This window comes from Episyrphus balteatus, chromosome 3 (assembly GCF_945859705.1).
Source record: "Episyrphus balteatus chromosome 3, idEpiBalt1.1, whole genome shotgun sequence".
In the NCBI taxonomy this organism is placed as follows: Eukaryota; Metazoa; Arthropoda; class Insecta; order Diptera; family Syrphidae; genus Episyrphus; species Episyrphus balteatus.
In genome coordinates this window covers 74038318-74062012 of record NC_079136.1, presented here as the reverse complement: position 1 = coordinate 74062012, position 23695 = coordinate 74038318, and the positions used below count along the sequence as shown (strand labels likewise).

The following is a 23695-nucleotide window of genomic DNA, read 5'->3' as shown; positions in this document are numbered from 1 at the left end:
TCCTCCTCTCTAGTAAAAATTTGATTCTTTGAAAAAAAAACAACCATCATTTTGTAGAAGTGAACCCCTCTTTTGATTTTACTTTTTTTTGTTTCATTATTTTTTTTTTTTTGACAAACAACAAAAATCTGTTTATTTTTGTTTTCTTGTTATTTTGTTTATAAATATATAATTTGTTAATTTTTTTTTTGTTTATTTTTCTTTTATTTTCTGCGTACTCAACATGTGTTGATTTATTTTAACTGTTTTATATTCATACAAATAAACGCACAACAGGATTGCAACAACAAGAACATCAATTACAAAATTTCTCAGTTGAAACACGTAGCTCTAGTATTTTAATTCTCCTTGGTGCCCAATCATGGAAATCAATTATTTGGACTAGTATTCCAAACTTCTGGGTGGTGTTAAAGATATAATACATTTTTTTTTTTTCTAATTAAAAATAAATAAAATTTAGTTTTTATAATTTGAGAAAACGTTTTAAACACAAAACATACAAAAATTAATTGGAAATCACACAATGAACTTAAGTTTAAATTAAGCTTATATTTAATTTAATTTTTTTTTTGTTATTATTATTTGAGATTTTTTTGTTTGTAATATTATTTTTAATTGCTTGAACCGCTTTTTGCTTTTTATTTACGCTTTTTAAGCTTATTATTTTTTAAAAACAAAAATTATTATTTATTAGTGCTTTTTTGATTGTTTTGCTTCATTTTCATATTTTATTCAATTGTTTCTTTAATTTTAAGTTTATTTATTATTATTACAGCTTATACTAATACAGCATTCATATAAACAAAACAAAAATCATTAAAAATTATGTGTAATATAACTTATACTAACAATAAGAGCTTGACAATACTAACATTTTCAACAAAGAACTTATAACTCGCCTTTGAAAAAAAAAAAAAAATTATTAAATTGTATCTATTTGCATTATATACCTGCAGAATTTTTAAATATGTTTTGTAAATATGCCAATAAATAATACACATATTATTATGTATGTCAATCGCAAAATAAATTTATACAAAATTTTTAAATCATTTTACAATTTAGTGATTACATTCAGCAATGATTAAATTGATTCATATGAGATTCTTTGTTAATAAAATCGAAGATAGGTATTCAGTTCCTTGGAAAAAAAGTTCTATTAAAAAAAGCTAAAATATTTCCTTTTATTGCTGACCTACTCAAGTCAAGAAAAAATACAAAATGGAATACATATTTAAAATCGCCACCCCTAAAGTTGTTTTAGGGGTCATATTGAAGGCATGCCCTGACGATTTTTCACAGCTAACTATAATAATGTATATTGTTAATTTTCCTAGTAAGAAACAATAGCTAAATTTGTATCGAAAAAAATTGTAAATGTAACAATTGTATATTCTTACTCATAGCGCACTGTAAAATCTTCCTTTTTTTGTACTTTTTTGATGAAAAGAGATTAATTTACCTAAGGCTTTCACTGAACTAGTAACGGCATCAAGAACATAATAGCTCCGAATTTAAGGAAGAAGAAGATTTATTATTTGAATGTCAAAATTGACATAATTATGAAATTTCTGAAAACTACACTGCACTTACATTACGTTGATTTAAATTTTTCAAGGATAGGTAAACAAGTTTTTCGTTTTATACGATTTTATGAAAACCGATTATAATTGTTGCTGAGACCAACACCTCATTTTTAGTTTCTGTCGTCATTTTAGACTAACCTTAAACCAGTGAAGTGTCGCTATGACCAAATACAATGCTGATGAAAAAAAGAAACTGCTGCCAATTTGTTTTGCTTACTATTGTTAGGGTTAAGTTGTAGAAGCTGAAAAACATACTATTTCTTGTACAACGAATATTGTAAACTATGAACAAAATATTGCGCCGAAGTTCAAAAAGCCAAATTTCCACACTATCAAAAAAAAAAAAAAAACAAGAAAATAATGATTTATTCTGAGAGGCAATCCTAATTTAATATCGGCATTGCATTCCGAAAACTTTTGTGAAAATTAAAATAATTATTTTGGCTTCATCACTGAACTTTCTTTTTCCAAAGAACTTTATACTTAGGTTTATGAATTAAAAATTTGTTTTCAATAGATTAATAGACAAATGTCTTTTGCAGAAAAAGTTAAAGGTTCTCAATTAAAAAAAAGCCTATTTAGAATATTACCAATACAGAAATAAATAATGAACGAGAATAGAACGACTTCATTTACGTTGTTATATCATCACACATGTACGTATAAGGGTTAAGACTATTGAAAAAATGTTTGTTTGCATAAGAAATATAAATTTTATTTAGACAAAACAATTAAATGAATATTGTGTTTAAGTTAATAATGTGGGCAGTATTTAAATATTTTTAATATTAAAAAAAAAACATTAATTTGGTCCCCGTGAAATAGCTATAACTCCAGCCTATGAACTTAGTGGTAACACACAAGTTGTTGTTGTTCATTGAAAACATAAAATTGTTAGGAGGATAGTCTACTCTTAGTGCTGGAAAAAATTGAAGGTTTTATCTTAAATTGGTAATCTTTTTGATGGAAAATTTTAATTAAATTTCAATTAATAACGAAAAGCATCATTCTCTGTTCTCAAAACTTTCGTGAAAGTGAAAAGTGATTTTCTTGTAGTAATTTCCATTATCTTAATTTGCAAAGGTCGATTGTCAAACGCAAACACTGTGAATGAATTATTCTTTTAACGATTGGAAACTACATATAATAATGTATATTGTTAATTTTCCTAATATTTTCTCTCAAGATACAATAGCTAAATTTGTATCGAAAAAAATTGTTAACTCCAAAAATATATGCGTTTGACTTGTTGGTAGCTTGAATATTTCTTTTGTACGGCATACAACAGATTTTCAAAGCATTGTCCTACTTCTCACTCCTTTTCAAGCAGATTTTCAAACTACAGTCGACTCCCTCTAAGTCGAACTTTCACGGGACTCGAAAATCGGTTCTAGTTAGAGGGAAATTCGAATAAGGGATTTATTTAATATTTTTTCTTCAAAATCGTTCATTAAAAATGGTAAAAAAATTCGACTTAGAGGGAAATTCGACTTAGAGGGAGTCGACTGTGTTAAGATATTAATACCCAGTAAAACTAATTTTATCTTAAGACAGACAATTTTTAAGTCAAAGTTTATTTTTAAAAGCAATAAATATAAAATTTGTGACCATCCCGACAAACAATTTCGGTTCTATAAAGCTTTACAGATGCAATTGTTGCTTCTGTAAAGCATTATAGAAGCAAAATTGTTAGTAGGGATTTGAATTCAGAAAACGGGATTGAAACTTAATTTACATTTTTTGAAGAGTACATTTTTTTTCTTGTTTTGGAAAGAATTTTTTAAAAATATTATTCCTTACAGTATCACTGGGATACTAAAAAAAAGGCAACATTTTCGAAACCATAAGCATCCAAAATTAAATAACATATATTCGTAATCTGGTAGCATTGGTAGTGTTGTGATTTGGACACTCGTTTAAGGGGTAATAACACCTTGTAAACCATGAAATCGAGCGTCATATTCATCAGCGTATAAAACAAAGAAGAAATATTATTTTCTTTTGGTGTTTGTTTATTTTAATTAAGTATATTAATAGGTAACAGAATAGGCTAATGTTAAATTTTTTAATGATGTGAAATTTTTTAAATGGCGGTGTAGTTCCGGATGATAGTAAAATCCTGTGCTCCCATCGGGCGACCAACTAACTCCTACAGTTTTTAACCGATTGGGCTGAAATTTTGTGTGGTGCTTAAAAATACTATTCTTTCTCTAGTGAAGTACGTAGAATTTTTTTGAAATATTAATTTTTAAAGAAATAACATTAGTTTGAAAAAATTATTTCATTCCATAAACAAAATTCGTTGAAAAAAAGACCATAAAATCGTTAAATTTTAATATTTCAAAAAAATCCTACGTACTTCACTAGAGAATAGTATTTTTAAGCACCGCACAAAATTTCAGCCCAATCGGTTAAAAACTGTAGGAGTTAGTTGGTCGCCCGATGGGAGCACAGGATTTTACTATCATCCTGAACTACACCGCCATTTAAAAAATTTCACATCATTAAAAAATTTAAAATTAGCCTATTCTGTTACCTATTAATATACTTAATTAAACTAAATAAACACCAAAAGAAAATAATATTTCTTCTTTGTTTTATACGCTGATGAAAATGACGCTCGATTTCGTGGTTTACAAGGTGTTACTACCCCTTAAACTGCACTGTTTTTTTGTGTCCAAAAAGTAATGGTGCAAACGAAATATATGTATGCTTAAAAAACCAATTGAAGGGCTTTCAGAATTTGGTAACTTGTCCACCACAAATCTATATATCCCAAAAAAAAAACCTACTTTAAACTAGTATTTTGCTTCTAAATATTGGTTAGAATTTTTTAATCTCGTATACCTACGCCATTTGGCTACAAATTATTTAACAGTTCAAAGATTTAATAAAACTCAATTTCCAACCTGAAAAAAATTCATGTGGATTGCACTGGTTTATTATTTTAAAAATTTTTTCCTTCTATTGTTTGAAACTTGTTTTTGCTCCGAAAACCCTGTTTTGTCAATACAATTACAATTACATATTTTCGTTGAAAAAATTCCGAATAGGATGATCTGTCTTAAAAATATACATATATCGGAATCTGATTTGGTCCCAACATAGAAAACTGTATCCTCAAGGGGCTTAATAATTTAAGTTTTTCTCAATAATTACTGTAATTTGATAAGTCTAATTAAGTTTCAAGCTCATCGTTTGTTTTTCTAAATTAAAATTCAAAAAAACCTCCCAGTTCAAATTTCACTTGTTAATATTTTTAATGGCTCTTACAAAAAAAAAATATTTTTTATTTATACCTTGTATTAAACAAAGGAAAAAAACTATATAAATTTTAAACTATTGTTATTAGTTCTGCAAACGACATTTAGTTCAAATTAATATGAAAATAAAGTACTGTGTATGCTTTATATAATTTAAATAAGAAAAAAAAAAAAAATATTGAAACTAGACTTTAAGTTTTTTTTTAGTTATTTAAATATTAGTTTATTGATTTTGTTATTCTATATATGTTGCTTTGTTACGTTCCATATTATATTTTTCACACAAAAATCTAACGCGATTATTTCGATTTTTTTCTTTTTTTCTTCTTTTTTTTTTAATTTTCGGTAAACTTCTTGAAAAAAAAATTATATATATGTTCGTCAACAAACTTGTTAAAATGAAAAACTAAACATTGAAACTCGTTTTTTATTACATTTTAAATATGTCTACAAAAACACAAAAAACTACTCAAACCTTTTCGAAAAAAAAAAAAATACTGAAAAACCATCAAATCTAAATTTGTATTGGCGATCAATATATATATATATATAAATGAATGCTTAAAAAAATATCAAAAATTTATCAAAATAAAATAGGAGGGGGATGGTCGTGGGCGTGGAATCATGGCCACGCGTGGCCGAGCCGCTGGGCTCCGTGGCAACATCCATCATCTGGGGGGCCTCCAAGCGGTGGTGGTGGGGGCGGCGGCAGTTCAGCGGGTGGTGGCCACCGCGGGGGCGCAGGCAGCAACCGGGGGGGTTCGTGGGGCGGGACAAATTCGTCCCAACGCTCTTGGCACCCAACGCGCCAAACCACTACAAAATTTACCAGGTGAGAAAGGTTATTCTACATTAAAAAAAACCAAATTAAGAACAGGTTTTAATTCTCTCTTTGTCAATAAAAAAAACATTTTTTTTATTTATATTTAATAAATTTTTCCTTAACCACATTACAAAAAAAAAAAAAATATAAAAAAAAAACGTTATCTTCACATTTCACTGACCAAATTTCACAAAAAAATCTTTGTTGCAATTACAAATTTGCATCAAACAATGTGCTTTATTTCCTTTTTATAAAACCGTTAAATAAAATTTCATATCTTATAAAAAAGAACTTAAAAAACGTGTGCTTTTATCTTGAATGTGGGTTCTCTTACTGCTTTTTGTTTTTTTTTTTTTTATATATGTTAACAAATTTCAAAAGTTATTTTTTTTAATTCCACAAATATAGTTCATTTTAACTGCTTTTAAAAAAGTATTTATGTTATTTTAATACTTCATTGCATGCCTTTATCAACAAAAAAAAAATCGTTTTCCTATAGAATTGTTGTTCTCAATTTTTAATATTATTTATTGTTGTCTATAGATTTTTTAAAATATTTTATCTCAATTTTTGTATCCATTATGTTTCTTATAAGAAAAAAGGCACAATTTGTCGTACCAAATGTTATACATAAATATACAAAACATTAAAATCAAAATTCTTTTGAAATACATTTTTTTTTTTAGTTAAATAAATTGGAACTTGAAAGCAGTATGGGTTCTCAAAATCTTATTATATCTCTCTTTAAAAATAACATACATTTTATATAAAATTGAATCGATTAGTATCCATAAAATTAACGTATGAGAGAGATTCATTAAAATAATTTTAACGTCATTACACGTGTACACTGTGCAGCATAAAGTTAATTTCTTTAATCATGTAACTTATACAACCTTTAATTTTTTTAATTTAATTTATTTTTTATTTGTTTTTTCTCTCTTTTTACTCAAATTAACATTTTTATGTATTATTATAACAATTGAACCACGTTTTATTTAAAAAAGAAAAACAAAATACAATTTTGTTCCCAATATCGAAATATTGTCTCGTCAGAACATACACAATTATTTTTGTTATTGACAGAAAAGAACTTGAAAAATAAAAAAATAAATAAAACACAAATCTAAAACCGTACAAATAAAGATTAACTGACGAGTGTATATATAATTTTTTTTACAGTCGTTTCCGATAATTAGAAATGCAATAACAATTACAAATCATAAATCTATTTAAAATAAACAACGCCAGCAACGAAATGATTTGGCCTATTTTTTTGGCTTTCTCTATAAAAAAAAAATCATTATACATATGTACTTAACTTTCATTAAATTGTTTGTTTTTTTTTTTTCAAAAATATAAAATTTTATTATTTTGCATCTGTATTTTAAATTTTAAACAGAAATTCAGTATAATGGTATCACATACAATTTTGTTTGAATAATTTTTTTCAAAAATTTTGCGATTGCACATGCTACTATTTTTCTTTTTTTTTTTTATTTAACTCATATACATATTAATAGTTTAAAAAAATGGATCCTTTTTTTATTAATATTTCAATGTGTTTTTAATCATTCCCCGCTTTGCTAATAATTATGTCCTTTTAATAAAAAAAACTTATATAATATTTTACTCATATTTGTATCATTTAAATAAGTTATTTGTTTTTATTATAATGTTGAATACTAATCGATTCGTTTATTCCATAAGTTTACATTTTTTTTATTATTTTTTTTTTTACGTTTTTTAAGTTTTTTTTTTAAATTTATTTCATACATTTTTGTTAATTTTATGTTAAAAAAAAATCAATTTAATTTTCTTTGTTAATATATTTCAACGTGTACAGTAAATTTGTTATTGAAAAGAAACATGAATGAAATTGAATTGCTGAGTTTAAATAGCACAAGTATGGGTTCTTAAAAAAAAAATAAAACAATCATTTTTTTTTATCTTTTAAAAATATGCGCATATTTATTCAGTTTTTTCTTTGCTGCTTGTACTATTTTCCAACTCATCGATTCAATTATTTCTACAATATTTTTAACTGTTTTAACTTAGCCAAACTTAATTTAAATTTATTTTCAAACAACTCATTTTAGCATTCATTGCATAAATACTGAAAGAAAGAAAAAGAAGTGAAAATATATCTCTAGAATGTTTACAAGAATCTCGGTTTGAGAGAAAAAAGAAGATTAAGAATTGAATAATATTTTCCTGTCCATAAATTCAAGTTTCAAGAGAAATCTTCGTTTATTGTTTTTTTTCTTAAATTTTGTTAACATATAATTCAAATCTAAGTTACTTTGTTTTGTTCTTTCTCCATTTTTCTGTTATTATTTTTAATTATAAATCTTAATTGAATATCTAATCTTTGAAAATAAATATAATAAAAGTATTCGACTGTTTTTTTTTTTTTATTAGTTCATGTTTTTTTTTTTACATTTTACTGTTTCATAATGATTGGTAATATTGGTATAATTTTTTTTTTTTTTTTTTTGAAAACTAATTGCCTAAATACTCCCTTTTTAATAGTTCTTGTTGTACTTGGAGGAAAATGAAGCGGAAAAAATAATGTTAGGTTTTTAAAATCCACACAAGTCAAAGAATACGTAAAAATTATTTTTTCTTCTTATACAATTGCAAAGGGTCTGCCACAATATATACCGCAGATCAAAACCATTTGCTACGAAGCCGAAAAAGAAACTGTATGCTGGTTTTGGGTTCTTTTTTAAATCACATATCAACGGTTATCAGGATTCTGGATGCATTTTCTCTTAAATGTGTATTTTCATCAAACATAAACCTATTCTAAAAAAAACAGGTGTTAAAAAGGGACTAACTAAGGTTTTCACGGATGTTATAATCAAACATGATTTTGAAGTGTTTTGTTTCTTTATGTTACGCTGACATTTTTTTGTTTAAAAAAGTGTTATTTTGATCCTTTTTCAAATTTATTAGCTTTTTTTCGGTCTCACGATCATTGTTTAAAAACTGAAATAAATCTACATATGTACCTACATACTTTTTTGAAAAAAAAGTATTATTTATTGAGAATAAGTTATATTAAATAAAGCCATTTTGATTATGATTATCCAATAGTAAATTAAATTTACAGCTCGGTTTCAATACCTTGCTCGTATGATTTGTTAAAGCTTACAAAAAATTTTATTTTTTATTATAGTCAAGAAAAAAAAAAAAAAAAGTTGGAGGTCGTTGGAGCCTTTCCACATAGGGGTGGAAAAGGTGATCAAAATTATTTAGTGGTATTTAGGTTCTTAAAAAATGTAATAACAGATACAAAAATTACTTACCATATTGTATATTACAAAAAAAGTTACACATACACCAAGGTGACCCGCAGTTAGGACGCAACCTAAATAATGAAAACAAATTTATACAGGGTGTCCCAAAAGTAATGGATCAAACGAAATATGCTGATAGACCAACTTTAGGGCTCTCAGAATTTGGTAACTTGTTCATCCCAAATTCTTACGGTTTTCGATTTAATGCAGTTTTTGTGAAATTTCGAAAAATCCCGACTTTTCAACAGTATTTTGCTTACTCCGCTCATAATTGATTTTTGTTTTTTACAATTCTTTCACTAAAACATTGCCAAATAATAAGAAATAATTAATTAATCAAAATATTTTTTATTTCATACGCCACTTTGCTGCAAATTAATTAACATGTTCTATGTTTTATAAAAACTCAATTTCTTTCTTTTATTTCAGAGCAACAATCTGAAAAAAATTTGTATGGTGTGGCACTGGTTTATTATTTTGAAAACTTGTCGTGTTATTGCAGTTTTCAAAAATGTATAAAAGTTCCCAAAGTTGAAGTTAGAACTGAAGATATTACAATTTAAAAGCAACAAAAAAGGGCTTTTCAGAGAAAAATAACAAAGAAAAATAAAAACATTTTCTCGACTGTTGTTTGTTTATTTCTTTTTGAACAAAAGCCTCGATTTTTGTTTGTTATTTTGCTCTGAAAACGTCTGTTTTTTTGCATTCAAATTAAAATATCTTTCGTTCTAATTTCAACTTTGGAGATTTTTATACATTTTTGAAAACTGCAATAACACGGCAAGTTTTCAAAATAATAAAACAGTGCCACACCATACAAATTTTTTTCAGGTTGTTGCTCTGAAATAAAAGAAAGAAATTGAGTTTTTATAAAACATGGAACTGTTAATTAATTTGCAGCAAAATGGCGTATGAAATAAAAAATAATTTGATTAATTAATTATTTCTTATTATTAGGCAATGTTTTAGTGAAAGAATTGTAAAAAACAAAAATCAATTATGAGCGGAGGAAGCAAAATACTGTTGCAAGGTCAGCATTTTTCGAAATTTCACAAAAACTGCATTAAATCGAAAACTGTAAGGATTTGGGATGAACAAGTTACCAAATTCTGAGAGCCCTAAAGTTGGCCTATCAGCATATTTCGTTTGATCCATTACTTTTGGGACACCCTGTATAAACAATAACACCAGTTCACCTTTGTTGACCATTCAATTAATGTCAACATTTTACATATTGGATGCTAAGACTTTGGAGCCATTAAGTATCGCAAGTGAAAATGGGTTAAGTATTTTTTACCCACTAACCCATGCAGAAAACAAATCATAAAACAAAATGGCGTAACTTTTTATTTTCTTACATGATAGGAAAAAATACTACCAAAATTATGTAGAATGTTCCAAGTTTTTTAGGTACCAAAGACGACTATATTACTTTTATGTTAATTTTTCTATTTTAGCTTTCGTGAAATAACACTTTGAACTCTCACCTTAAATAAATCCAAATTAGGAAAAAAAAACTTGCTTAATTGGAAAAAAAGGCTTTAAATAAAGTTAATACCTGAAGGGTCCAAAGGAAAAACAGCACAAGTCTTTTTAGCAAGACTTAAATTTGTTTTCTAAAAGTTAGAATGCCATCAGATAGTGCTCTTTAAATACAAAAAGACCTCATCACAAGTTTACTTTTGGCAAAAAAAAAGGACCATTCACCTTTAAAACGGTTAAACTTTTATGCTATGCTTCATTTTTTACTGTAGACTTTTGATCAGCTTTTTGGTATAAATTACCCTATGAGCGTTCTCAAAATAAAATAATTTTGTTTATGTAAAAATTCTTAAACATTTTCAAAGAAGAAATAGGTATGCCACGTTTCATTTTTGAATTCCATATCAAGATGTGAACTTACGGTTTTTATTGAACATAAAAAAAAGTGCAACATAAATGAAATGTTGCAAATTCCTGTTAAAACTATGTCCACTGAGTGCCGTGATACGACTTTTAACACTTTTCCAATCGATTTATTTGGAAAAAAAACTGAGTAAAGTTTTTTGATGGAGCTTATCACAGCTCGTTTTTCACCAACTAGGTGCAAAAACTTATTCTTCATTCTCCTGTTTTAATGAACATCTAAACACTTTTTTTCGTCTGCTTAGTATCATAAAAATTTGTCCATAGAAATCCGACAACTTTCTTTTTAAAAGAGAAAAAAATATTTAAGTAAATACAAAAATTGATTGGACATTGTTGTGCCTTCTAAAAAAAGGTTAAAAGCCGAGTTTACAGGTCCTTATGGAAAATTGTTTCTTTTCTTTTTGATTTCAAGTGCATGGATCGTTCAAAACATTCAGACAAATTTGTTATGTTGACGTATTACAAATAATATAATACAATATTGACTTTTCTTTAGGCACCAGAAAATCAGATTATCCACGCATGATCCATTTTTATTGCAACTTCGATGGATAACTTTTACTTACATATTAAGCATGAATTCATTTTCGAAATTCTAAAGCATAACATAATTTTATGTAAATCGTTTTGTATCATATTTAATCACTCTCTTAATATTCATATTAAAGATTAAACCTTCGCTTTTGACCAAGAGTTCATCCAAGAGTGGGTCGTTAACTATTGCTATAAATTTAAAACCTACCCAAATTCATATAACACAAAAGTTGAATCTTTTTTAATTTGGTTAATTAGTTGTGGTACCTATTATACCTACCATTACTTTTTTCCGTTTCATTTTTAAATCTTCGAGGACTGTTTATTCTATGGAAAACTTTTATATTAAAAAAAAAAATACGATAGAAAATTTTAAGAGCAAACAATTTTATTTTATTCATAATAACTCAAAACTAATTGAAAATATTTTCTTCTTTGTTATTTTGCATTCCTTTATTTACACGTGCACAAATGCAGTAGTAGTCGGTAAACGTAAGTTTGATGGAGGTCACCAAAATCCAGGAGATTCAAAGCGACGTTACGCAAGCGGTTTAATAGGAAATGGTGGTGGGAGTTGGAGTAGCTTACCGTTGCCTCAACAACCCTTGGGCACAAACGGTGAACAATGGTATACTGATACTTTTCCAACATGGAGTTAAAAACAAAATAAATAATTTTAAAAAACAACCAACAACAGTAATAACAAAAAAAAAAAAACAAAAATACACGCAACAACTTTCATAAAAATAATAAAAATAACTACGTAAAAAAAAATTTAACTTCTAATATTCGTCCTTTAAAAATTTTACTATTAACAAAACTTTTAAGATATAAATTTCCCGATAATTTATACAAAAAAAAAAAATAATAAATTCTAGTATTCTTAATCGCAAACTAAATGTATAAAAAAAAAATCACAACACTCAAAAGAATTAAACTAAATTTTTTAACCTTAAATAATTATTGTTGATTTTTAAAACAATTTGTTTTATTTTAGTTTCATTATAACTAAAAAATATTAAAAAAAAAAAAAAATATTTGAGAAGACTGTGCGTGATAATTCAAACTTAACGAAACAAAAATGTACGCACTCTTTTTATACATAACTAGATAATTGCATAAGAGATATTGTATATAGAAATTTAAAAAAGAAAAGCTAAAATGAATTAAAAAAACGACTGACAATTTCTTTTTTTTAAGAAAATCGTTTTCTATTGCTAGAATTAAATCATTAAAGAAAATTATATAAATAATATATTATCGGGGTTGATCAGAAAGCTGGTGCATTATTATATAATGTTGCCACATCTGTCATGACAAGGTAACATAAAAAAAAAAAAATGATTTTAAAACGTTATATATTTATGAAAAAAATTAAAAAAATTATTTCGCTCTGTTTAAGACAAAAAATAATCAAAAAAAATTTTAAATTTACTGTTTATCTTTTGTTTTCTTTGTTATAATTGGTAAAACTAAATTTTTAAGTACTGAACAAAAAAACAAAACAAAAAAATTCTTCAAATTAACAATAAAAGTGAGAAAAATATACATACATCTATATATTTTTTTTAAATAAACAACCGACTTAGCAGCAACGAATTAGAAACATCACAGATTTTTTGAATCTAAGTAATCCTAACACTTTTTTTGATAGTGATTGTAGGCGTATTAAATATATATTATATCCATGTTAAAATAAACGAGCAAAAAAAAAACATAAAAAATAAAAATATTAAATGAAAATCAACTTTTGAAAAATCAGTCCTAGCCATAGTTTGTAACCAATTTCTACTCTTTGAAAATGAAAATTTTAAAAAATAGTATGTAAAAACGGGAGAACAACAACAAATGCAACACCACTCCACACCACCATTTCTGTTTTGTTAGAAGTTAAAATTAATTCTTAATGATAAATGCCCACAGTTTTTATTTAAACAAAAACAAAAAATGTCTATCTATTCAATTCAAATATAATGTGTAACACTGAAAATTTTGTTCTTTTTCTCTCTATATATTTAATTCCCACTAAAAAACAGTCAAATATTGCGAATGTCAAAATAATAAAAATAAAAAAAAAAAATAATATAATTATGTAAGGAAAAATGTAAAAAACCGACTGACATTATTATTATTATTATGTATAAATAATATATATTTTTAAATTTGGCAAAACTTAAAAAAATTAATAATTTTTTAAGTGTATATTGCCTTACTTACGGCGAAAATGTATTTTATGTAAAATTTTTAAAAAGAAAGAAAAAAATTGTTAAAATGTTATTTTTACTTTTTTGTTTGTAATTTCTTAATTTTAATTTGGCAAAAATAAAAAATAAAATGAATATTCTATCTAAGTTTTTTTGTTTGTAGAAAAATTTCTTTATTTGTTTAAAAGTTTACATACGCATTAACATTATGTGTATTTCTTTGTTAGTTCGTGCTATTAAAAAATTGTTTTGTGCATTGCAAATGGTGATATTGTATCGTAAAAGAGGGACAAAAATAATAGGTAATACAAAACATTAAAATTCAACTATATAGTTCGGACTCGAAATTGTGATGATTTCTTTTTTTGAATACAAAAAAAAAAGAACATTTTAAAAACATTTTGTACGAAATTTTATAAAAATAAAAATAAATAAAAAAACAATTTGAAAAAAAGAACAATGTTGTGAAATTTAATAATAAAAAAAAAATACAATTTGGATCGAAGAATATTAAATTCAAATTTAAAAACAGAAAAAATCCGAAGGATTTGTTAATGTATGTATACACATATTTATAATTCTAATTCATATATAATATTTATACAAAAAATAACAAGTGTGTAGAGAAAAAGGACAATATTTTATTTTTTCATTCATTTTAATGTTTTCAATATTCTTTTTTTTTTAATCAATTTTTTATTAAACCTTAAGTATCAATAGAAATATATACATATATAAAAGATTTAAATAAAAATATAAACGCATTAAGGACATTATCGAAAGAAAAAAAAAAAAAAACAAAAAACATTTATAATCCATATTCAACAATTACACAAAAAAATTAATCTAGAATTAATTCTTAATACATAATTAAAAAAACAAAGTAAGAATTATATTTGTAGTATATTCAAAAATTGAAATTGAAGAAAAAAACAAAAACTAAACAATAATTAAAAAAAATCATTACTTATATAAAAAAAAATAATAAAAAAAAAAAAACAAATAAAGAATTCAAATTGAAAAGCTTAACATAAATATATGAGATACAAACACCATACATACATAACTTTCCAATTGAATACATTTCGATTATTTTTATGTTTTTCTGTGCAAGGCTTTGGGTAAATTAAAAACACTATAATTTTTTTAAACAAATCCAAAAACTCACTAAAAAAATAATATTAGACAAAAAAAAAACATATAAAAATAATCCCAATTCAAACACACGAAAAAAAAACAATAGTTTAAAAAAATAAAATTGTTTTAACTTTCTCACAATGTCTTTGTAGTCAAGTAGACAAACACAGCAACAACACAGCCACACATCATAAATGCTAAAAACGTATCACTTTTAATGAAAATTAAGAAATTATAATATTATACTTAAGAAAAAAAATTACATTTTGTTACGTTTTTTTTTGTATTTGTTGTTAAATAATATTCTTTGGTAAAAATTTAAAGAAAAAAATTAATATCTGATCATATACATATACAAAAAAATGCAATAAAAATTATTTCCGAAAACATTATTTGAATGTAATACCTATCTAAACCTGATTTCTTAATTGTGATTGCACTTCATATTTTCAGCAGATTTTCTTACTTAACTTTATATATCAAACAAAAAACTGAAAGTGCTTTATTTTTTTTTTATATAATTTAAGCTTAATTTAAATTTTAAAGTGAAAAAAAACTCTGTTATGTCTATGAATTTTTTAAAAATAATAATTTGAAAAAGAAACAAAACAATTTCAATACCTACATAATCTTATAAAATATCAAAATAGAAATAGAAGAAAAAAAAAATGATGAAAAATTAAACCGCAGCTTAATATCCCTGATGACCTCTTCAAAAAATTTAATAATTAAGAGGAGGAATTAAAACTAAAAAAAAAAAAAAAACATTAAAACTGATAACGAATATTTGGAAAACACGTCACTCAAATGTAAAAAAAAATATATTGTTCAAACAACAGACAATTTCTTTTTTTGTTAATAAAGCCCAGTGATAATTATTGCAAGACACAACAGAAAAAAAAATTAATAAAAGCATTCAGACACACGAACATGGTGGAAAATAAAAAACAAAAGGCAAAAATTGAAAAAGTGTTGTTTTTTTTCTCATCATTCTTTTAATTTTTTTTATGTTTGTTGATTAATATTTCCTATACTTCATTATTTTTTTTTTGTTTGTATTACTACACTGTTTTATGATTTTTTTTATTTTTGAATAAATAGTAAGATCTGTTAAGAATAATTTACCATTTTTTATTTAATTGGTTTTATTATTGCTTACTTAAAAAATAACATAACTCTTCAGGAGTTTATGACATTCTTCGAATCGCGTTCCCTAGCGTTTTAATACTTTCAGATTGCATTAATCAAATATTTTAAGATGGAGAAAAAGGTAGGTATAAACAAAATAAAAATAAGTGAGTAACTTCTGATTTTTAACACTTTATTTCCTTTTTCATCTCAAAGTCTATTAGAATAAGAAACAAACTATCTTTAAGGTATATTTGGCATAAGGAATGATTTTATATTTTAAAATTTCTGTTGAAGCATTCAATTGATCCATGCGTCAGTGGAATTAATATATTAAGTCTGAATCCTTATGATGTTTAAAAGTCAACCAATTATTGCACTATAGACTAAACAATCAAAATTTGATTTATTTACATTTGTGTACCTACTTTTGTGAAAATTCTATATTTCTTAGGGCCATTTTTTTCACTATTGCTCAGCTTGAAGCAAACTCTCGAGTTTGCCAACTTGAGAGTTGACTATAACTCGAGAGTTGAAACGCAAGTTGTGATTCCTTTTTATTCACTAATTATTTTCTCAACTCTCCAGTTGAAGATCTAAAGTTGGCCAGCTTCAAGTTTGAAAAATATCAATGGGATATTTATGAAATATGGAAAAAAAACTGTCATTTATTTTTGTTTGTCATATCGTTAGCATATTTGTATTTTTTTTGTGTTTAATTTGTTAAATTGTGAAAAAAATATCAAATTATTATGACAAAACTAAAGAAGGGCACAAAATTTTGACAGAAAAATAAAAAAAATTTGAAGTTTTCTCGTCAAACTTCCACTTTTTAGGGAAGTTGAGAAAACTGGAAGTTAATCAACTCTCGAGTTTAAATTCGAAAGTTGAAAACGTCAACTTGGTGTGAATAAAACCGAATTCGGAAGTTGAGGACAAAAATCCTAAAGTTATGTTCAACTCCCAGTGAAAAAAACCTTAAAATATTCCGCAAAAATCGTACAAAAATTTTCTTCGAACGCCCACAATAGGACTGCTTGCGGTAATAGCAAAATATTCAGCGTACCATGAGCCAGTGTTGCCAGAGCCGGCTATTTATCGCCAAACAGGCTCCTTTGAACTTTTAACTTGCCCCTTAAAATTTTAATTTCGATTTATCGGATTTTGGGTCTCTTAATTTTGAACTTGGTGATTTATGGCTCCTTTAAAATCAAAGCATTTTACAGCCAAAATCCACCAAAAATGTGAACTAATTTGCATGCATTTTTCATTCATTAAATAATTATACTTAAAGTCTGATAAGCAAAAGTTATTTGAAAATAAAAAAAAATTAAAATCTATCGCCAAAGAAATGTTTTGCGTTTTTTTGAATCATTTTAAAGCTGCTATTTTTGTCTCCAAGATTTTTCATAATCAGCTCCTTGTTTTTGAAAATATTCCGGCAACACTGCCTTGAGCCAGTTGTTGAAGATCAGCTATTTTTACGCTAATTTTAATAGTGAAGCTGTGAGATATGATACAATTTCTGGAGAAAATAAAAATTTATCCCCCGAAGGTCTCCTAAAAATCGAAAACATGACACATTGGTTTTCTGTTTATTCATAAACACTGACGACAAAGAAAATGAAGATTTTGAGTAATTATTGTGTGCATGCGTTATTTAAGTTCTATTTGGGTGTTGGCACCTAAGCAAAAGTTGTAATTCACATTATTTGTACGTTGTCCACGTGCACTGTGGCGTATACGTATTCTATTTTGTATTTATTAATTGGTGTTTTTTTTTTATTCGCATGTCCAAGAGCAAGATAGTAGAAGACGGTTCTTAGCAAGAAAATTTAGCCTCATGCCATCTGGCCATATACATTAACACATCATTTATTATGCTGAAAGGAATGACACCCGGAACGACCGGTCTAAAAATGTTTATAATCCTTTTTATGAACTGATAAATATTTTTTGAGTAGGTTTGAGCGGGCTTAGAAGTAATAGGGGTAAGAAGTAATAGCGAACAAAACAGCGTTCCTGTTGAAATTAAGAATTATTGCGTGAAATAGAAAAATGCTTGTTTTTCCCATAGCTATCATTTTCTTCAGTTGCAAATTCGACGATATAGTCTGGTCAAAATAAGCGATTTTTTCGACATAGACCTCTCTCTAAAACCTAATATCTTCTAATCTAAACGATGGGAAGTACGGAAAGCAAATCTTACAGCCTTAAACTTTTAACTAGATACTTGATACATAACAATAATTATATACGTTGTTATTAATGCTATCAACTTTGTTGATGAACTGTAGTTTTTTTCATTATTGTGAATGATACACACCAATTTTCATGTCAACCACAAATTCTTCGTTGATACATATTAAAAACTTTTTTAGTCGGATATTCTATTATTAATAAAATAAAGTGCAAGTTGTATGGTAGCATTTTATTCTATAAATTACTTCTACTCGAGATATTCAGTCCCACTGTGGCAGCTTCCCACTTTTTCAAGTTATACTTCTCTTGCGGCGTTCGAGTATTAAAATTTACTTTTTGAAAAGAAATTTCAAAGGGATTAGCAAGGAGCACCATCTATTACTCATAGTTGTTGTAAAACAGTTTTGTTATAATGTGAACCTACTTAGTGAATTTCAGTGACTGAGAAGTATAACTTCATTCGCGTGCACATACTTTTTTTCCAGTGTCACTTCTATACAATATAATAATTCAATGCTTCTATTTAATAAATTATTCGACGGTACTCAGGAATCTCAAGAAGTTTTGCAGCGATAATAACATCGGCTTTCGGAAGAAATACTTCACACTGAATCCGCTCATAAAACTGCATTAAGACATCACCTCAGCTTTAAAAAACCGTCACATCTTTTCAGAATGTTGAGAAAGCTTTTGCAAGCGTATAGATAGAAAGCCTTATCCATATACTTCATTTACGTTTAGCACTTATCAGAATTATTGGTGGTGGATTATAAATCTCAACCACTTCTGTCAGTTTAAATTGCCCTCTTAGTTGAAATTTTCGTGGGGCAGTTATTTCTACATAAATGCAAAGATCTGTTTGCCATATCTTCCGGGGGCTGCAATCTTCTCTTTTTGTTTGTCTAGTTTCAACTATTTAGTTGAATGTTAGGGTCCGTAAATTTCACATGTTGACCCAAAATTCACTGTTCAAGTTTCGATCGTTTATCTCTAGCCTCGTATACCTAAAAAAACAAAAATCAGAACTCTTTTCTAGTAAAAAAAATAAAAAAACTTCTAGTCACATTCAAAAGGGTTAACGCTTTATTATTTGTGGTTTTTATCACACCTCAGCTATAAGGGCCATTTTTTTTTTGTTAATAAATAAATCACCAAAAATTATTTAACTAGAAACAAAAATTATTAATTATTTCGATTTTTAACTACAAATTTGTTTGTAACAATTGATTGTGTTGCATTTGTGACTCAATTTATTCAATTATCAGATAATTTCTTAGAAATGGAGTGTTTGACACACCGTACTCCTTGAACATTCTGAGCAGTAAAATTTGTAGCATGGCAAGCGAACAGCAGCATATTTCTTGGTTGCACCTTCCAAGCGAACCTCATGAAAATTGCAGAGTAAAGCGTCAAAGCTGATGAGTAAACAAAAGAAAATAAATGAAACAATAATTAGGGCGATGTGTTAACAGTTTTATGTATGTGCTTGATCTTAAAACTAGGCATTATTAAAAGTTAGCATTATTAAAAAAAAAAAAAAAAAATGAAAAGCCCTTATTAAAAAAATTGTAGACATTAACGTTTGTTAATTGACCTTCCCGGCCTCAAAATAAAAAATAATTTTAAAGTGCCCCACCTTCAATCTCGTAATAAGTATTTGTAAACAAAATAATGTTCCAAACGAAAAATGCTGAAAGGCCAGTTCAAGGGCTCTTTAAATTTCGTAACGTGTTTATCTCGAATATTTACCTACAGTTTTCGATTAAATGCATTTTTTATGAAATTTCTAAGAACCCCATCTTTAAACTTGTGTTTTGCTTCTAGGATTTTTATTTTTTTTTTTATTTATACTATTTTTTAATTTAAGCATTGGTAACTAGTCTTAGGAAATTTATTTATCAAAACCTTTTTTATCTCGTTTGTAAAAACGAGGACCGGTTAAAGCAAACATACAAATTTTAATGAAAATGACAAAAAATTAAATTCAATGCAGTTTGCTGATTCAAATAATACCAAAGCAGTTGAGGATATTTTTTGATGCGAAATATTTAACTTTTTAGGTTCAAATATTAATAAATAAAAACTTGCTTGTTGGAAATATCGAAATACCTCTGCCGAAATAGTACAGACAAAATTTTAAAAAATTCGTATAATAGAAATTATTAAGTAAGATTATGATAGTCTAATGGTAGAAATTTCGGAAATTTCTGCACGAATGCTAATTTTGAACAAAATTATGATTTTAATATTTTTGATATTTTTCATTTCATTCGGCTCTAATTTCGTCAGTTTTCGGGTTTTTTTTTTTCAAAGTTAAACACATTCAGCCATTTTTATGTTAGTTAAAACTTTCTTATATAATTGAATTGCCTTTAGGCAGTGTTGCATAATCGGTTTTCTACTGTAGATTAGCAAAACGATAGTTGTGTCAAAAAAATTAAGAGATTTACCAAATCTAGTAAATAATTCTATGCATTTTATTTTGGACGACAACGAAAATCGTTTTGTGGACGAATAGTTATAAATTATAATTATTTATGGATACATCGGCAGACGGCATAGCCAAGCTTTAACGATTTTATTAAATCATTTTTGTAAACAATAAGTGTGTTTTTTGTTAAGACCGGGCTAAACTGGACAAAAAAACGCAGTCGGGGCTAAGCAATTTACATGTTAATTGCAAAAACACTTTAGTCCTGCGGGATTAGCTTAGCCGAGGCTAACGTGTTGTGGTATTTAACATACAAATTGCTTAGCCCCAACAGCTTTTTTTGTCCAGTTAAGCCTGGTCGTAATTAAAACACACCTAATGTATCTTAACTAATATTAATAAATCGAATAATCTACATAATGTTCCTTTCTATCTTATTTATCATTGACAGAACCGCATTTTTTCAAATTAAAAGTTCTTTTTTGGGAAAAATAAACAAAAAACATGTTTTTATCAAAAACAATTTTGAAATATCTCTAAATAATCTTTAAATAATAAGCAACGTTGTTTAAATGTGAAAATTTTTTATGTATGTATAAAGATACGAATTTTAAACTTAAGAGCTATTTAGAGATTGATTAAATTTTAAGATTCATTTATAGATATGATAGATTATTTTTTGCTGTCAAGCAGCGACTATCAGTTATTGAAATTAAAGATGTTCTATTTAAGTTAGCCAAATAGAAGCAACTACTAAGCTACTGGTGCAAGCTAGGTAGGACTTGCCTAAGCAGATGTTTTTTTTTTCTATCTACTCAGCTCAATTTTTTTTTTTTAATAGCTTCAAATGTCTGATGGCTTTTCAATTTTTTATTTAATATATTAGGGTTATTTTGCCATTAGGGTGATTTCAAAATATATGAATTTAGTACATAATTAAATTATACTCGAGTAGATCTAGTTATTGGTTTAAAATTTAAATTAAATAGTTAATCTTCTCAAAAATTACAAATACATTTAAGTAAGCAAAAGTGTACGGTGTACCTATTTTAACGAACCAAAAAATATAAGAATTTTTCTCCAAAAAATACTTTATAAGAGAAATATGGAAAAGTTAAGGTCCTTTAGAAATAATTTTAGCCGTTGTTTCTCCTAACACATTAAGCCAGAGGTCAGAAATAAATCTCAATCTTTAATTACTCTTATTTGTTGTCATTTTCAATAAAGATCATAAGATGACCTTTATTTAAAAAAAAGAAAAAATTCGGTCAAGGTCTGAGAGAAACATTTACTTTTGTATTTTTTTTTTATGTTTCGGTCAACCAGTGAGATTTATCGCTGAGAGAAAAAAAATAAATCTCATCTGCAAATTTATCAATAAGAACATCGTCGTTTCAGCGACTCAAATCACATTGGAAAGGACATTTTCATTCTTGCATTTTATTTTAAGCAAAAAGAGATATAATCTTGGTTCAAAGAACTTTGAAAGTCTATTATTAGCCCTCTGTCGGCACACGAACGGGTGCGAATTTGGCAGGACAAAAATAAAAAGGGGTCACAAAAAAGTTTAGACATTACAACATTTGAAAGTTTTACATGTAATTTGATTATTTATATAATTTCTAAACGGTGCATGATACAAGAAAATTTTGCACAAAATTTTTCTTTAAATTAACCTCAGCTACAATTTTGTAGAACATAATTTTTGTCTTAAACCTTCCGTTTTTAAAATAAAAAATGTTCTGACCATTGACCCCTTATAACAGGATTAGCGAACAGAGGAAACTTCATCACTTTTCACAGATTGTAAACCACCCTAACACTAAGCTGTATACCAAAAATAAGCCTATTACAATTTTTTTCCTTGAAAAAAATTATTTTTCCTAGGCTATAATAGCCTGTTAGGCTAAGCGCACACAGCACACATGCGATTTTGATCGCGCGATTATTCAGTCGCAAAATAGATCACAACGATTTCAATGACTGTGGGGTCAGTTTTCAAATTTTTAATCGCTGGAAGTATGCGTGTTCACAGGCATTGAAATCCTTTTGATCCATTTTTGCGACTGAATAATCGCGCGATCAAAATCGCATGCGTTTCCCTAGCCTAAATGAGATAATTCTGCAAATTACCTTTCTCATTTTCAATGTCAAATTAAATAATTTTCGATACGATCAGATATTCGAACTGAGATAATTTGAGAATTTATCTCATTGAGATATTAGTGAAAACAAATTGAGAATTTATCTTATTTAGGCATTACTGAAAACAAACGATAAGATAATCTTTTGGCACAAATTTTTCAGACGATCGTGTCTGGTGTCTACTTATCAATCTCCTAACAATTAATTTTCAAATCAACACAAAAATCAATTTGATGTTGTTGTGGATTATGGTCGAACTATTTCTAATCTTTAAAACAAAAACAAACGATTTTACTGAGACACTTGTTGACATTGACGCAGCTATAGTGTAAATTCAACGATATGCTTACCTACAGTCATTGTTGGACTAATAAACTTGGGATCTTTTTTAAAATCAGCAATTGCAGCAATCGGAATACCCCAATTAGCGACTGGTCCCCAAAAGTGGGTACTGAAATCATTTAGAAAGCACAAATGTTTTGTTAAAATAATGGAAGGCCATTTAAATGAATACAAACCTCATAAGATAATCACGAAATTCTTTACTTTTAAGGTTATTGAAAAACCTGCTGGCCAAGTTGCCACTAGCTTTGGGAATTTGTGACATGATAACTTTCTAATTTATTATATCACAGAAAAATGTTGTTTAGAAAACAGCGAGGAAGCTCGAGTTGCTGTAACTTTTTAAAAGAAAATAATGTTTATTATAATTTCAAATAGTTTAGGCTTTAGGGTTCAATTAATTACAGCAAATGTTCACGTAGAATAACTAAAAACTCGAAACAAATTAAGCAGCCACAGATTCTACTGATAAGTTTTTTTTATCAAAAGTTTGACATGTTATGTAATGTCAATGTCAAAATAATTCCGAAATTCGGAATCCGAATTTGTTCATTTGTTCATTTTATGCCATCTATATCTGAAATTGTGAAACAAGAAAGTGAGATAGATTTGTTTCTGAATTCGGAGCGTCTTTTAAAAGAAAACCAAAACAGAAGATGCGTTTTCTTTTATTATGAATGACTAATGATT

At 26.7% G+C, this 23695-nt stretch overlaps 2 protein-coding genes across 17 annotated transcripts in view; one reads left to right on the top strand and one right to left on the bottom strand.

The window, feature by feature from the left end:
* LOC129916742 (heterogeneous nuclear ribonucleoprotein R) overlaps window positions 1–15530 on the top strand; it is a 57064-nt gene extending 41534 nt beyond the window's left edge. For 7 of the 16 annotated variants that reach the window (XM_055996849.1, XM_055996851.1, XM_055996855.1 and 4 more), the window contains exons 12-13: window positions 5447–5681; window positions 11894–15530. In XM_055996849.1, coding sequence (XP_055852824.1) covers window positions 5447–5681; window positions 11894–12075 — 417 coding nt within the window. In that variant the 3' untranslated portion in view covers window positions 12076–15530. Of the gene's footprint in view, window positions 1–276; window positions 2180–5446; window positions 5682–7771; window positions 8068–11893 lie in introns of those variants that run through there. The other 9 variants (XM_055996863.1, XM_055996852.1, XM_055996857.1 and 6 more) reach the window with 7 other exon arrangements.
* Window positions 15531–19147: 3617 nt separating this feature from the next.
* Window positions 19148–23512, bottom strand: LOC129916744 (mitochondrial pyruvate carrier 1). Its single transcript, XM_055996865.1, has 4 exons — window positions 23411–23512; window positions 23182–23343; window positions 23014–23114; window positions 19148–19502 (listed from the first exon to the last, which is right to left on the bottom strand). Exons 2-4 carry the CDS (start codon window positions 23268–23270, stop codon window positions 19342–19344), a joined length of 351 nt encoding a protein of 116 aa, XP_055852840.1. The 5' UTR covers window positions 23271–23343; window positions 23411–23512; the 3' UTR covers window positions 19148–19341.
* Between the last annotated feature and the right edge of the window lie 183 nt (window positions 23513–23695).